Genomic DNA, 14,742 nt, shown 5'->3' on the forward strand with positions numbered 1-14,742 from the left:
GCTTACTTCCACTCTACATTACAGTATGTAATCATATTTTGGGGGAACTCACCTGGAGGTAGATATATTTTCAAAATGCAAAAAAAGGCAATACGCATAATATGTAACCTAAGACATAACGAATCATGCAGACAACATTTCAAAACAAATGGCATTATGACACTGCCCTCTGCTTACATTTATAATATTGTCTCATTTGTCAAGTCATACCTGTTAAACAATGACTGCACATTAAAATTCAATGGAGATATTCATAACTGTGCAACAAGGCAGCAATCTGACCAACATATGATTCAGTCCAGAACTACCTGCTACCATAAAAGTGTTTTAAATGTTGGGATAGAAATGTATAATAATTTACCAAATGAAATCAAAGCAACAAAGAACCCAAGAGCCATCACAAACAAATTTTAAAAAAATATCTCTTGGACCATTGCTATTATGCAGTTGATCATTTTTTTGAAAGGGGTTAAAATTAGGTCTGAAAATTATGTACTGTGCATGTCTATGAAATATACTGGATTATAGGAAATAGGAAACCACGAATCACCAAAATGGTAAGATAAATTAAAATTATACTTTATTGGATGATACCTCTCTAAACTCTTTGTACATATGGATTTTGGAACCCTGCATCCCTGATATCATGTAATATAAGACAATCTACCATGAAACATGATACAATGAATTTTCCTTTGACAGATGTGTGCAGTATTCACTGTTAGATAAACAACAACAGTTCACCATGACTTGAAAATTAGTTATTTTTCAGCAATTTTTGCTAATTCAGTGTGCTGAGCAAGATATATGTTTATGCCCATAGTAAAAAGATGGTATAGCTGCCCATAGAGATACAGATGAATAAAATGATAATTATGTTTCTGTACTATGGAGTCTCTTCTTTCAGTCCACTTCTCAGAAGAGTCTACTTCATTGAGAGAGCATCACCATTTGTACTTCATTAAACAGGGTCAATTTATTTTTAGTGTTCTCATTTGTTTTATTAATACACCATTGAATAAAGACGCGTTTCAAATGCTTTCACCCATTTAGTGTCATATTGTAGCATACTAAACAACCTTATTAGATCTTTATTTAATATCTCATAGCATGGAGGTGGTTGCAAAGTGAAGATTTGCCATGTGTTTTCAGCAGAATATCTTTAAATGTAGTACTGATGGTGCAGGTGTGTGAATCACATAACTATGAATCACTTTAAAAAAATAAACTATTTCTCTCTCTCTCTCCTTCATGAATGGTATGTCCATAGCTACTGAAAGCTTCATCAATTACTTTAATTATCAGGATAAGTTCATTAGATTTACTGCGGAAGATAAAGATAACTGTCTTTTGTTCCAGGGTGAAATTGCTCAGAATACAATACGAGCAGCACAAGCTGATGGCAGCTGGGTCTGCTTACAAAATTGCCATCTTGCATGCTCCTGGATGCCAACACTGCAGAGGATATGGGAAACAATAGACAACAACAATTCTAGTCCTGGATTTAGGCTGTGGCTCACAACTGAACCTTCAGAGGGGGTAACTATTTTTCATTTATACATTCATGATTTATGGACGTCAATTATGTAGAGAATGTAAGGGATTTCTGACTGTAGTTCCACAAAGGAAATTTTTACATTGCTATTATAGATGCTGGTAAAGCACTTAATTTGAAATAGAAACTGTAGGTATAACTATTATGTGAATAATATCAAATAATCATTTTACATCATAAAAAAATTGGGGGAGGGGGGGAGGCGGGTGAACTCTATTGGCTTAAAATGTACTACGGACCAATCCACTGTATAACTACGTAATTATACAAATAGTGGTTCACATAATTTTCTTCCTCTTCTTCTTATTCTAGTACCTAGCCATTCCAGATCTTTATGACCATACTTTTGCTTGCTTGGAAAAGTTCTTCACTTTTGTGTGAATTCCATGTTCTTAAGTTTCTGAGCAAAGATGTTATTCTTCTTCCTTGTCCTCTTTTACCCAGTATTTTTCCTTGAAGAATGTTCTGCAGCAGTTTATTATATTTGTTTCCATTCAATGGTCAAGATATTGTTGTTTTCTGCATTTTTCTGTGTATAGGGCTTCCTTTTATTTCTTCCGTTTTCGTAGAGTGCCAGTGTTATGTGTATTTCATGTGTCCATGGCACTCCTACCATTCTCCTGTGCAGCCACATATCAAACGCCTCAACTTGTTTGCCCATAATCTCTGTCAAAGTTCAGGTCTCAGATTCATAGAAAAGTATGGAAAATATGTTTTAACACAGAACTCTTAATTTTGTTTTGACAGAGAGGTGATGGCACTTTGCAGCTATGGTTTCCTCAATGGGAAAATTAATATCTTGCAAATGATCCCATTGTTTGTTAATGTTACTACCCAGATATGTATATAATGTTTCACTTGTTTTGATTTCTCAAACATAGAGCTCAGTACTTTCGCTGATTCAGGATACAAGATGATGAAGACTATTTAAGCTGCCAGCAAATATTACAGTATCACCATTGTAGCAGATATTGTTCAGCTTCACTCAGTTCAAGATGACTCCTTCTTTGACATTTTCAAGGACTTCTTTTAAGGTCAAAATAAAGATTACATATCAGTGATGATAAAATACAGCAGTGTCTCACTCCTCGGCATATCTCTAATGTGTCAGGTTTCTCATTTTCTACTTTCACAGAAACATATTGATTTCAATATAGATTAATTACGATCCAGAGGTCTTTGTCACCCACCATACTTTTTTAGTACCGCAACGATCTTGTAATGTTATACTGTATCAAAAACTTTTTGATAGCCAATAAAACAACCATAGGCATATCAGTTCATGTCTTTACACTGCTGGAATAAGATTTGAAAGTATATTAGAGACTCATGAGTAGTGAAATCACTTAAGCCAAACTGTGTAGGTTGTTCTTCACAAATTTTGTAAACAGTGTTACAAAAATACAAGGGCTATCCACAAAGTACATTACGTTTTGGAATTAAAAATAAATAAAGTATTGAAATTTTTTTTTATTATATACAGATGAAAGCCACACTTAAATACTACTTTTCTACATAGTTGCCATTTAAATTAAGGCACTTATCGTAGCGATGGATGAGCTTGGAAATTCCTTCGTCGTAAAATTCGGCCGCCTTCGCCTTCAATCACGTGGCAACTGTCTTTTGGGACAGAAAAGGTGTGATTTTTGTGGATTTCCTGGAAAGAAGCACTACAATAAACTCTCAAAGGTATTGCCAAACTCTGCACAACCTCAGAAGAGCAATACAAAACAAGCACAGTGGAAAGTTGGGCTCCAAGATCTTGCCGATTCACGACAACGATCGGGCCCACACGGCAAATGCCACTCGTGAAGTTCTCGAATCTTTTAAGTGGGAGGTGTTTCCTCATCCGCCGTACAGTGCCGACCTGGCACCGAGCGACTTCCACTTATTCCCAGCAATGAAGAAGTGGTTGGCTATGCAGCGTTTTGATGACGACGCACAGCTTCAAGAAGAGGTAACCACGTGGTTGAAGGCGCAGGCGGCCGAATTTTACGACGAAAGAATTTCCAAGCTCGTCCATCGCTATGATAAGTGCCTTAATTTAAATGGCAACTATGTAGAAAAGTAGTATTTGAGTGTGGCTTTCATCTGTATATAATTAAAAAAAATTTCAATACTTTATTTATTTCTAATTCCAAAACGTAATTTACTTTGTGGATAATCCTCGTAGTTTCAGATCACTCATCAGACTTATTCTTTTGAAATCACTATTTTTTCAGCTCCTCCTGCTTTTTAACATGATTACAGCCTCTCACTGATGTCATTTTTGAGGAATAGTAACCTAATTATAAATTTTATTGAAAAGTTTTGTCAAGAATTCTACCTATTCTTCATAGAACAATTAAAGGGACTGAGAATGCATCCTATCTGGTCCTTCTGTTTTCCCATCAAGAATTTATCCAGATTACTCAGGTGGCATTGATAACTTTTTTATTTTAAGGCTGAATATCTGTACTAAGGATTTTAATTGTTTAACCAGTTTAATGAGTAACAAAGTTAATTTTTGGTTGCTGTAAATTTCATCAATATTGCAAACAAATAGAGCAAGGCAGTTGGAAAATAATGCTACTGATTGTTTCATTAACCCAATGGCATGTGTGTTGCAATTATGAATAGGTAATGGACCATATCTTGGATAATAATGACAAGAGGACAGTGACACAACTTAACTACAATATTATGGCCACAATAACATAAATGTATCATAAATGTATCGTTACACTTAAATAAAACTTGCGCTGGAACTGCTTTTTACATGTCTAGCTGATTTTCCTCACAAGTTATTGACTTTTTGATTATAATGGTTTGGGACAATGAGGTCTTCACTAATCCAATGGAGTTCCGTATACATCTCTCAGGATTGTGCACATGGCATAAGGTAATTGATATCTACATCTACATATATACTGTGCAAACTACTCTGAAGTGCATAGTATAGGACACTTCCAAATTTACCAGTTAGTACTGTAGGTCCTCATACATTCTATTTATGTATGGAGTCCAGGAAAAATGGCTGCTTAAATGCATTTTGTGAACTGTAATCAGCCTAATCTTGTCTTCATGATCTCTCAAGAGCAATATGTTAGGGGCTATAGTATATGCCTTTATTCTTTGCTTAAAAATGTTTCTTGAAACTTTGTGAGGAGGTTTTCAAGAATAATTGGTGCCTGTCTTCAAGCATTAGCCAGCTGAGGTTTATCAGCATCTCTGTAATATTCTCCTATTCATCAGACAAACCTTTGACCATTTGTATTAGTATTCTTTGTATACATTCAATATACCCAATTAGTCTTATTTGGTATGTGTCCCACACATGTCAGAAGTTTTCTAGAAAGGGTTTCACATATGTTGTATGAGTAATCTCTTTTGTATTTGAATTATATTTTCCATGTATCCCACCAGTATTGAAAAATGTGCCACCTGCTTTACTACAACTGAGCCTGTGTGATCACTCTAATTTGTATCCCAAAAAAATGCTATACCCAGGTATTTGTATGAGTTGAGCAAACCCAATTGCGACTCATTGTTTCTCCAGGCATAGAATACAATTTTTTTTCATATCTTGAATTGCACAGTTTTACCTTTATGAATGTTTGAATCACTGAAATCACTGAAATCTTACTGAAATCTAAATGAATATTTGTGCAACTTTTATCAGACAGTATCTCATCGTTGACAACTGCATATCTGCAAAAGTCTGTATTTACTATTAATATTGCCTGTTTGGTTATTAACTGTAAACACCCAGTGACAAGGCAGTGATGGTGTTAGGATGTCAATACAGGAACAGGCTAGACTGTCACTTCTCGGGCATGAGTGAGCTGTGGCTTGGTGGGAGATGGCCTGCTCTGCAGTTAAAGCTGCTGATAAAACTGTAGCGGGACTTTGAATTTCGCCCCCGCGCTGCACTCGTTCCCTCAGACATGAATTGTGCCGTCGCAGCAGTATGAGCGCTCGACAGCAGAGAAAATACTAAAATTGTAACTCTTTGTTTTTCTATCCATTTCATTATTGTCTCTCGAGAGCGGAAGCTTAATGCAGACGTTATCTGATTAAAACGAAAAAACTTATTAATGTGTAGTTATTGTGGAAGTTGTTATGAAATTCAGAGGATGAAGAGAAGCAACTAAAATAAATTGGATTTAATATCAAGATGGTTTTGGATACATTAGAAATCCCTGGACAATGAAACTTATTGCAAGATTTCGGAGCAGACTTTTCACGCAGAAATGAAGGAGATTTTTGAAGACCTGGACGCCACACGAAAGAAGACATGTTAACCTGGTAAAGGATGAACTGTTATCTACACCATTTCACCCTGTTAGTTACATTTGTTATTATCTGTCTTTTTTCAAATAATTCTTGTAGTGGAAATTGGTTTGACTTTTGCTCAGAAACGCCACAAGGACCACCCCAGCAATAGCCTTTCCGAATCACGAAGTCCGATATCTTTTCTGTAATACGAAGTCCGATTTGCATTTCTTTCTTTCTTTCCCTTCTTTCACGGTCATTAACGATTTTTTTTAAAAAAAAAAAAAAAAAAAAAAAAAAAAAAAAAAAAAAAAAAAAAAAACTTTTCACTTACGATTTCTTCCCACATTTTCAACCTTTTTTTTCTTTTTCTTTTATTCTCTCTTTCTTTTTTTATTAACCACTACAACTGGCTCCCGTGACAGGACGCAATTTTCGGATGTGTCGTTTTTGAGCAAATTTGAAACTTTAATTTGTATTTTTTCCCAACAGAGAATAAACAAAAATCCTGAAGTTTAAAGGGTAATGAAAACAGCAACTTTATTGTACCTAAGCAAATGATTATACAACAATATTGTAAAGAATTTTTGTAACTAATTCAATCTATTTTCTTTTCATGGCATATATTGATGCAAAACTGTTATTTTGAGACCTTTTGGTGATTATCCGATGGAGATGTATTAAGAAAATCCATATTTTGAGGAATACAATTTACGCATAAGTGTTTGACCAGCCGCTGCAGGACAGAAAATTTAATGGTGAGTCACACAATTATGTTTCATTCAAACATTCAATAGCCAACTGCAGAATCCATTTTTCCTGTTCCACACATCCTGTAGTTTTCTTTTAGATTTTTCCAAAATTATCTATCTCTATTGTAGTTTGTGGTAATTATAGTATTGTTGTAGCATATGAAGATCGTGAATTTGACCGCCAAACAGTCATTTGTTATGAAAAATTTTGTCCGCCCTGCTGCATCTTTCTCAACCATTGTTTGCAATAGAGCTATCATTTACATTGACGAGAAAATATTTCATCCTAAATTTGAGTCAAATCTTTATTAATCAGACTTATATTATTCCCTTTTTGACTTACGATTATACATGCTATTACAATGGAACGCGGTAAGGTAGAGATAGTTTCGGCAGATGAGTTAAGTGAAGTAGATTCATCTTTCAACCAACATGAAAGTCCGCGTTTCCCTCCATGGACGAGTTCACAGATCAATGCAATGATTTTGCCTCAAACTCGCAACATTTGTGATAATACACAGATGGCAACTTTAAATGATGAAATGTGGAATGGGCGCGAGACTAGATCGTCAGCGCCATTGTTAACATCAATGTCAGAACCGAATATGAGACAAATTCAGCAATGTGACACAAATCGAAAACAAGAAACTGACAAACTGGACCGACTATTAGAGTTACTTGCAGACATGAAACTAGACATTAGTCAGAAAATTTATGCAAAACTGGACGCACTTGGTCAGGACTTTAAACAAAGGCTAGATAAAAGCGACAAAAAATTTGACATATTAAACCGTACTATGACCGAAAATTTTGAACGAACGACAAAACAGATGGCAGAATTAAATAACATCACTCAACAGCTCAGCCAGCGATTTGAGACATTGTCCGACCGAGTCACTACACAGGAAGAAACTTTGGTTACATTCACACATGTAACAAAAAAACAATATCACCCGATGTGAGAATCAGATAACTCAAATAGTTAATGTGCAGCAGGAAGTGAACACCCGTGTGGAAGAGTTAGCTCAGGCCCACACTTCAGCTAGCTCCACCCAAGCAAAGCGGACTGAAGAAGTGGGAAATATTACCCAACAGCTCACAATATTAGTTCTTGAACAAACCCACCTCAAAGAAAAGATAGAAAAATTAGAAGACCGAGCGGACCTCGCGTCACTAAACAACGACACCAACATGGCCGAAAGAATTGTACATGAATGTAAATTGTGTGACGACTATCTGGACAAAAAACTTGAAACAATTACATGGGAAATACTTTCAAAAACAAAGACACATGTTAAAGACGAGACAAAACACATAGAAGACGAAGTGACAAAATTACAAGACAATGTTGTGCCGTGTTTGGCGATTGGTGCAAACGCATCGTCAGGGAATGACAAAACAGCTAAAACCATGGCTAATGACACAGACAGAACACCTATTGTGGAATCACCTATTACAAGTCAAAATTACAATGTGCCGCTTTCTTTTACACCAAACGAGCAATATTACGGTGCGACACCTAGAGTAGCAAGTGACACAAACCACATCAATAGTGCTATACCAACCGGCATGGCCGATGACACGTTTGTAAGGCATGGGTATTTCCAGACATTTTCCAGTGAGGACAAGCACAAAGTCCACCCTATTGTGTTTATTAGCTCATTTGACAGTGTTTTTCCACGTAGTTGGTCAGAAGTCGATAAAATCAGATACGTCACCAATCTCATGAGAGGACGAGCAGCTAAGTGGGGTGCCGCTATGAAGCGGCAGTGCCTTATGTTTGAAAAGTTCGAACAAGCCTTCTTGGACGAATTCTGGTCAGAGAATGAGCAACAGAGTCTAAGGAGAGAAGTGTGCAACCCCGAGGCCTATGACCCTAAAAAAGAGACATTAAGACATTACTTTGAGAGGTACCTAGACAAGACACTGTACTGGACCAAACCAGCCGACTTGTCAGCGATAATTGACACTTTAAAGAGCCACTTACCCCTTCCATAGGGAGACAGATTAATAGGAGTACCAGAGAATGACGTCAAGACTTTCTTAAACTTCTTAGATCAAATGGACGTAGTTTACAGAGGCGATTCACGCCATTCAAATTTTACTCATATTGGTAACCAAAATCAGTACCCACCCCAAAGGAACTGAAGTGACGGTGGTTGGTGGAACCATCCCTCCGCTCCGCGACACAGTACGATGCCTGCGCGCAAAACATATTCAAGTGGAAACGTGTATGATGGTAGGAACAACCGCAGAAATTTGTGGAATAATAATAACAAAAATAATTATCACCCATATCAAAATGGTAACTACATGCAAAATGAAAATCACAGACAGTACAACAACAACCGCAATGGGAGACATGGGAATAACCAGTACAACCCGGGCTACTTTGACAAGAACATGCCATATAACAGACATAATTACCATCAAAACAATAACAATCCCAACAATCACCGACCGAATATGTGGAACACACAACATTTACGCATGACAAATCATAACCCTCCACGGAATCCGCCGCCGCTCCCCAGTACAGTCATGCACTCCCCGTCACGAAGTAGCAATAACAATTGTGGCGCACCATCAGCTGACGCGTGGGCGCCAACCGGCCGGAGTGTAAACATAGTGGAGCTGGTCAATGAACCCGGCCAAACACAGCAGACGACGGAAAACAGTCGACGACCGAGCTAAGCGCACGTGCTTCGGTCGTGAGGTGTTGTAAGAGCGCAACGGCTGAGACGGTTTGTTTCCTCAGGTACGATGACAAAATGACAACAGAACAGGAATTAGCCAACGAGATAAACATTAAATCAGACAGTTATGTTAAAGAATTCATACAAGCTACGGCATGGGTTAAGTTTAACGATTACGATATACAAATTTTATTCGATACTGGTGCTGCTGCAAGTGTGATGTCAACCACATTCTATAAGGAATTGAAACAAATTATAAACATACCTACATTACCTGTACAGAATTGCCACGTGGTTAGTGCCACAGGTGCTAAATCTAAGAACATACACATGCAAGCCCTTGTTAACTTCACATTTTCCAATACACAGTTCAAGTGTAATTTTCTGATTGTAGAAAAGCTTATCGTATACTGCATCCTAGGGATGGATTTCTTGAATGAACACAAAGAAATCATAGATTTAAGTAACGGCATATGTCAATTATCTGTAGGAGAACAACTAATTAATGTTGAACTTAATAAGACGATTGAACCACGACCAAAACATTACGAAGTAAGTCAATTTCAATTGGTATATCCTACCATAGTTAGTGTATGTAATTTAACACCTGAAGATTCAGACTACCGGGAGACTGAGCAAGATTTATTGTATCAGAAATGTGTCGAATCTGACTAACGAAACAACAGCAAGAAGAATTGTACAAATTATTATGTGATTATGCACAAGTTTTCAGTGAGAGGCCTGGTGTAATCAGAGGTTATAGCTACAAAATGGATGTTAAGCCACAAAAGACTTATTGTAGGACACATTATAATATTCCATGGGCGAAGAAACCTGCAGTTTTACGTGAAATCGAGTGTATGTTGACCTGGGGTGTCATAGAAAAATCACATTCCCCTTATTGCAGTCCTATCCTGGCGGTAGGCAAGCAAGATGGCAATGTCAGATTGGTGCTAGACGCACGTGAAATCAACAAAATTATTATACCTGTTAACACAAGACCCGTCAACTTGGACGAACAGTTGCTAAAGTTTTATAATGTACAATACCTAACTAATATTGACCTCCGCTTATCGTACTGGCAGGTGTCCCTTCACAATGACAGTCGTAAATACACTGCTTTCCTTTGTGAAGGACGCAGTTATCAGTTTTGTGTGTTGCATTTTGGTTTGCGCGTAAGCGCGGGCGTGTTCATCGACGCGCTTGACGCCGTTCTCGGCCTGTGTTTGTTGTCACGCATCACGGCGTACATCGACGATATTGTCGTGGCAACAAATACGTGGGAGGAACATACTGATCTGTTACAGCAAATTTTATTTAAATTTTCACAAGCTGGAGTCACAGTAAATCTTTCAAAGTCCAAAGTAGGAAGGCGTGAAATCGAGTTTTTAGGCCATATTGTCTCGCTGGAAGGCATTCGTCCCAATTCTAAGAAGATTGATGCTATTCGTAATTTCCCTCCTCCACAAAACCGCAAACAGTTGAAAGCATTCTTAGGATTATCTTCTTTCTTTTGGAAGTTTGTTTCAAAACGGCTTCTGAACAGCTCTCACCTGCTAACTCTACTGAAAAAGAACGCAATTTGGAGATGGACAGAGTTTTGCCAAGCTGATTTTAAGGCTATTAAAGATGCATTGGCAAACGCACCCCTCCTCTGCCACCCTGACATGACGTCAGATTTTTGCCTAGTCACGGATTCGTCATCGTACGGCCTTGGAGCTTTTCTATTTCGAATTCAGTCCGAATCAATACGATCTGTCATCAAACCGATAAGTTTTGCGAGCCGCACGCTCACTGAGTGCGAGAGGCCGTACTCGGTGACGGAACGGGAGGCTCTTGCCATTATTTGGGCATTCCATAAGTTTCGCTACTTTCTTTGGGGTAAACATACTTGCATATACACAGACAACCAAGCCCTTTCTTTCTTGCTATCATGCAAACTGCTTCATTCACGGCTCACCCGGTGGTGCCTTTCACTCCAAGAATACAGCTTCGAAATTATTTACATTAAAGGTAAATCAAACATAGTAGCCGATGCCCTGTCCCGTTTACCCCAAGGCATACAGGATTTTTTGGAACTTTCCGAGCAAACATCAGACTTTAACATCTTACTTATGTATGATGGTACAGACGCCCCATACTACCGCAATATGTGCAAGAACTTTGCTTCACTTCAGGACAGCGACCCCAGGTGGTCAAATATCAAAAAGAAATTATGTACAGGTCCTTCTTCACATTTACAAAAATATTACACAATACACAAAAATGTACTTTTTCACAGGCGTACCCCAGACTCGCACCATTGGTGTGTTTGTCTACCTGACGAGCATGTTGACGATTTTATTCTGTTCACACACAAAACTTGAGGACACTACGGAGTCACCAAATGCACTGATAAAATAGTATAGTACTGTTATTTTCCCAATCTGCGTCGGAGAGTGTTGCAAATTGTTCGTAAATGTATCATCTGCCAAAAAGCAAAATTTTCCAACCGATCATCTTTGAATGAATTACATCCTATTGTACCAACCCGACCTTTGGAGTTAGTATCGTTGGATATCGCCGGACCTTATCCCAGAGCTTGTGGACGTGTGAAATACATCATTGCTGTATTTGATGTCTTCTCAAAATACTTAAAATTGTATGCTATCCGCACTGTCAATGCATCTGCTATTGCTAGACGTTTGATTAACAGTTACTTTACAAGATTTGGCAAACCCCACAGCATTATCATGGATAACGTACCCTATTTTACGGGAAGAAAATGGAAATCTTTTGTTGCCGCACATAACATCAAACATATTCTTACATCAGCATTTCACCCGGAAGGGAACCCCGTAGAAAGGATTTTTAGAGAGTTTGGTCAATTCATGAGAATACATTCACCTCGCAAACACACAAAGTGGATCGAATTTTTAGCACCCTTTGAGCAGATAGTAAACAATTTGCCTCATGCCTCAACAGGATACCCACCACAGGAATTATTATTAAACAAACCTGAACAGAACAAGTGGGCTATGCCCATTCCAAAGCTAACAGCATCCGCAACACCTACACCTTTGGAAGAGAAAGTAAGACAGGCATACACTACGTTGTGCAATAAAGCCAAGATCAGGAAAGAGAAGTATGACAAACATGTTACAAATACACAAACCTATCAGGTTGATGACCTTGTTCTGTTGCGTTCACATCCCAAGTCTACAAAATTAAAACAACTCAACAGAAAATGGCTGCTATTATATTCAGGTCCTTTCAGAATAGCAAGCATACCTCACCCAGGTTGTTACTCCCTAGAATACCCGTTATCTCACAAGCCGAGGGGGCTGCATCCCCACAGACATTTGAAACCCTTTGTGCACTAAAACAAAATAATATAATGATAACTAAGTTGAACATGAGCAAGTTGCTGTGAAAACGAGATCATAAATATTTGTATTGAATACACGAACATTAAGCTATACAGCCCAAGAACACAAACATTCATTTATGGAAATTATATACTGCAGTTACACTTGTACACATAATTATGAAGGGGATGTAAACCCAGGTGAGTACACTTACTGAATGAGGAAAGATATTCATATAGGAATGAGATCTACACAGGTTACATTTGATGTTAATTGTAAATTATTAGGTGAATCAACAATTAGTTAGTTATTTCAAGGCACTCTAATGACAGGAGATAATAGCTATTGAGATCAGTAATGACATAGGTATGTAGCAGAATGAATGAGGATGTAAGAATGAATGATCAGTATGAATGAGTTGATATTTAGGTTAATATAAGAAGGTAAGTTACTGTTGATGGAGACAAGAGATTATTTGAGGAAGATGATATTGGAGTTTTATGAGAATGGAAGTGCCAGATGGCCCCACGTATGTGATATATTAATGTTTGATGAGGAATATGTTTAATGTATAAGAATATATATATATATAGATCTAAAAACAAAGATGATGTGACTTACCAAACGAAAGCGCTGGCACGTCGATAGACACACAAACAAACACAAACATACACACAAAATTCAAGCTTTGACAACAAACTGTTGCCTCATCAGGAAAGAGGGAAGGAGAGGGAAAGACGAAAGGATGTGGGTTTTAAGGGAGAGGGTAAGGAGTCATTCCAATCCCGGGAGTGGAAAGACTTACCTTAGGGGGAAAAAAGGACGGGTATACACTCGCACACACACACATATCCATCCACACATACACAGACACAAGCAGACATATTTAAATACCGTGGTTTGTGTGTCTATTGACGTGCCAGCGCTTTCGTTTGGTAAGTCACATCATCTTTGTTTTTAGATATATTTTTCCCACATGGAATGTTTCCCTCTATTAATTCATATCATTAAAGAATATATATATTCTTTAATGATATATATATATATATATATATATATATATATATATATATATATATATATATATATATATATATATATATATATATATATATATATATATATATATATATATATATAAAAAAATAGAGGGAAACATTCCACGTGGGAAAAATATATCTAAAAAGAAAGATGATGAAACTTACCAAACAAAAGCGCTGGCAGGTCGATAGACACACAAACAAACACCAACATACACACAAAATTCTAGCTTTCGCAACCAATGGTTGCCTCGTCAGGAAAGAGGGAAGGAGAAGGAAAGACAAAAGGATATGGGTTTTAAGGGAGAGGGTAAGGAGTCATTCCAATCCCGGGAGCGGAAAGACTTACCTTAGGGGGAAAAAAGGACAGGTATACACTCGCACACACACACATATCCATCCACACATACACAGACACAAGCAGACATTTTCTCTGTGTCTGCTTGTGTCTGTGTATGTGTGGATGGATATGTGTGTGTGTGCGAGTGTATACCTGTCCTTTTTTCCCCCTAAGGTAAGTCTTTCCGCTCCCGGGATTGGAATGACTCCTTACCCTCTCCCTTAAAACCCATATCCTTTTGTCTTTCCTTCTCCTTCCCTCTTTCCTGACGAGGCAACCATTGGTTGCGAAAGCTAGAATTTTGTGTGTATGTTGGTGTTTGTTTGTGTGTCTATCGATCTGCCAGCGCTTTTGTTTGGTAAGTTTCATCATCTTTCTTTTTATATATATATATATGTCAATGTCTGCTTGTCTCTGTGTATGTGTGGATGGATATGTGTGTGTGTGCGAGTGTATACCTGTCCTTTTTTCCCCCTAAGGTAAGTCTTTCCGCTCCCGGGATTGGAATGACTCCTTACCCTCTCCCTTAAAACCCATATCCTTTTGTCTTTCCTTCTCCTTCCCTCTTTCCTGACGAGGCAACCATTGGTTGCGAAAGCTAGAATTTTGTGTGTATGTTTGTGTTTGTTTGTGTGTCTATCGACCTGCCAGCGCTTTTGTTTGGTAAGTTTCATCATCTTTCTTTTTATATATATATATATATATATATATATATATATATATATATATATATATATATATAGCAAATGAAAGTGCTG

The 14,742-nt window shown here is 37.6% G+C and overlaps 1 protein-coding gene across 1 annotated transcript in view; it reads left to right on the forward strand.

Moving 5' to 3' along the window:
* The window catches only part of LOC126482097 (dynein axonemal heavy chain 7-like), a 482,833-nt gene that overhangs the window by 332,891 nt on the left and 135,200 nt on the right, over positions 1-14,742 (forward strand). Inside the window, exon 19 of the mRNA XM_050106073.1 lies at positions 1,360-1,539. Coding sequence (XP_049962030.1) covers positions 1,360-1,539 — 180 coding nt within the window. The remainder of the gene's footprint in view (positions 1-1,359; positions 1,540-14,742) is intronic.

Source organism: Schistocerca serialis, chromosome 5, assembly GCF_023864345.2.
Source record: "Schistocerca serialis cubense isolate TAMUIC-IGC-003099 chromosome 5, iqSchSeri2.2, whole genome shotgun sequence".
Classification (NCBI taxonomy): Eukaryota; Metazoa; Arthropoda; class Insecta; order Orthoptera; family Acrididae; genus Schistocerca; species Schistocerca serialis.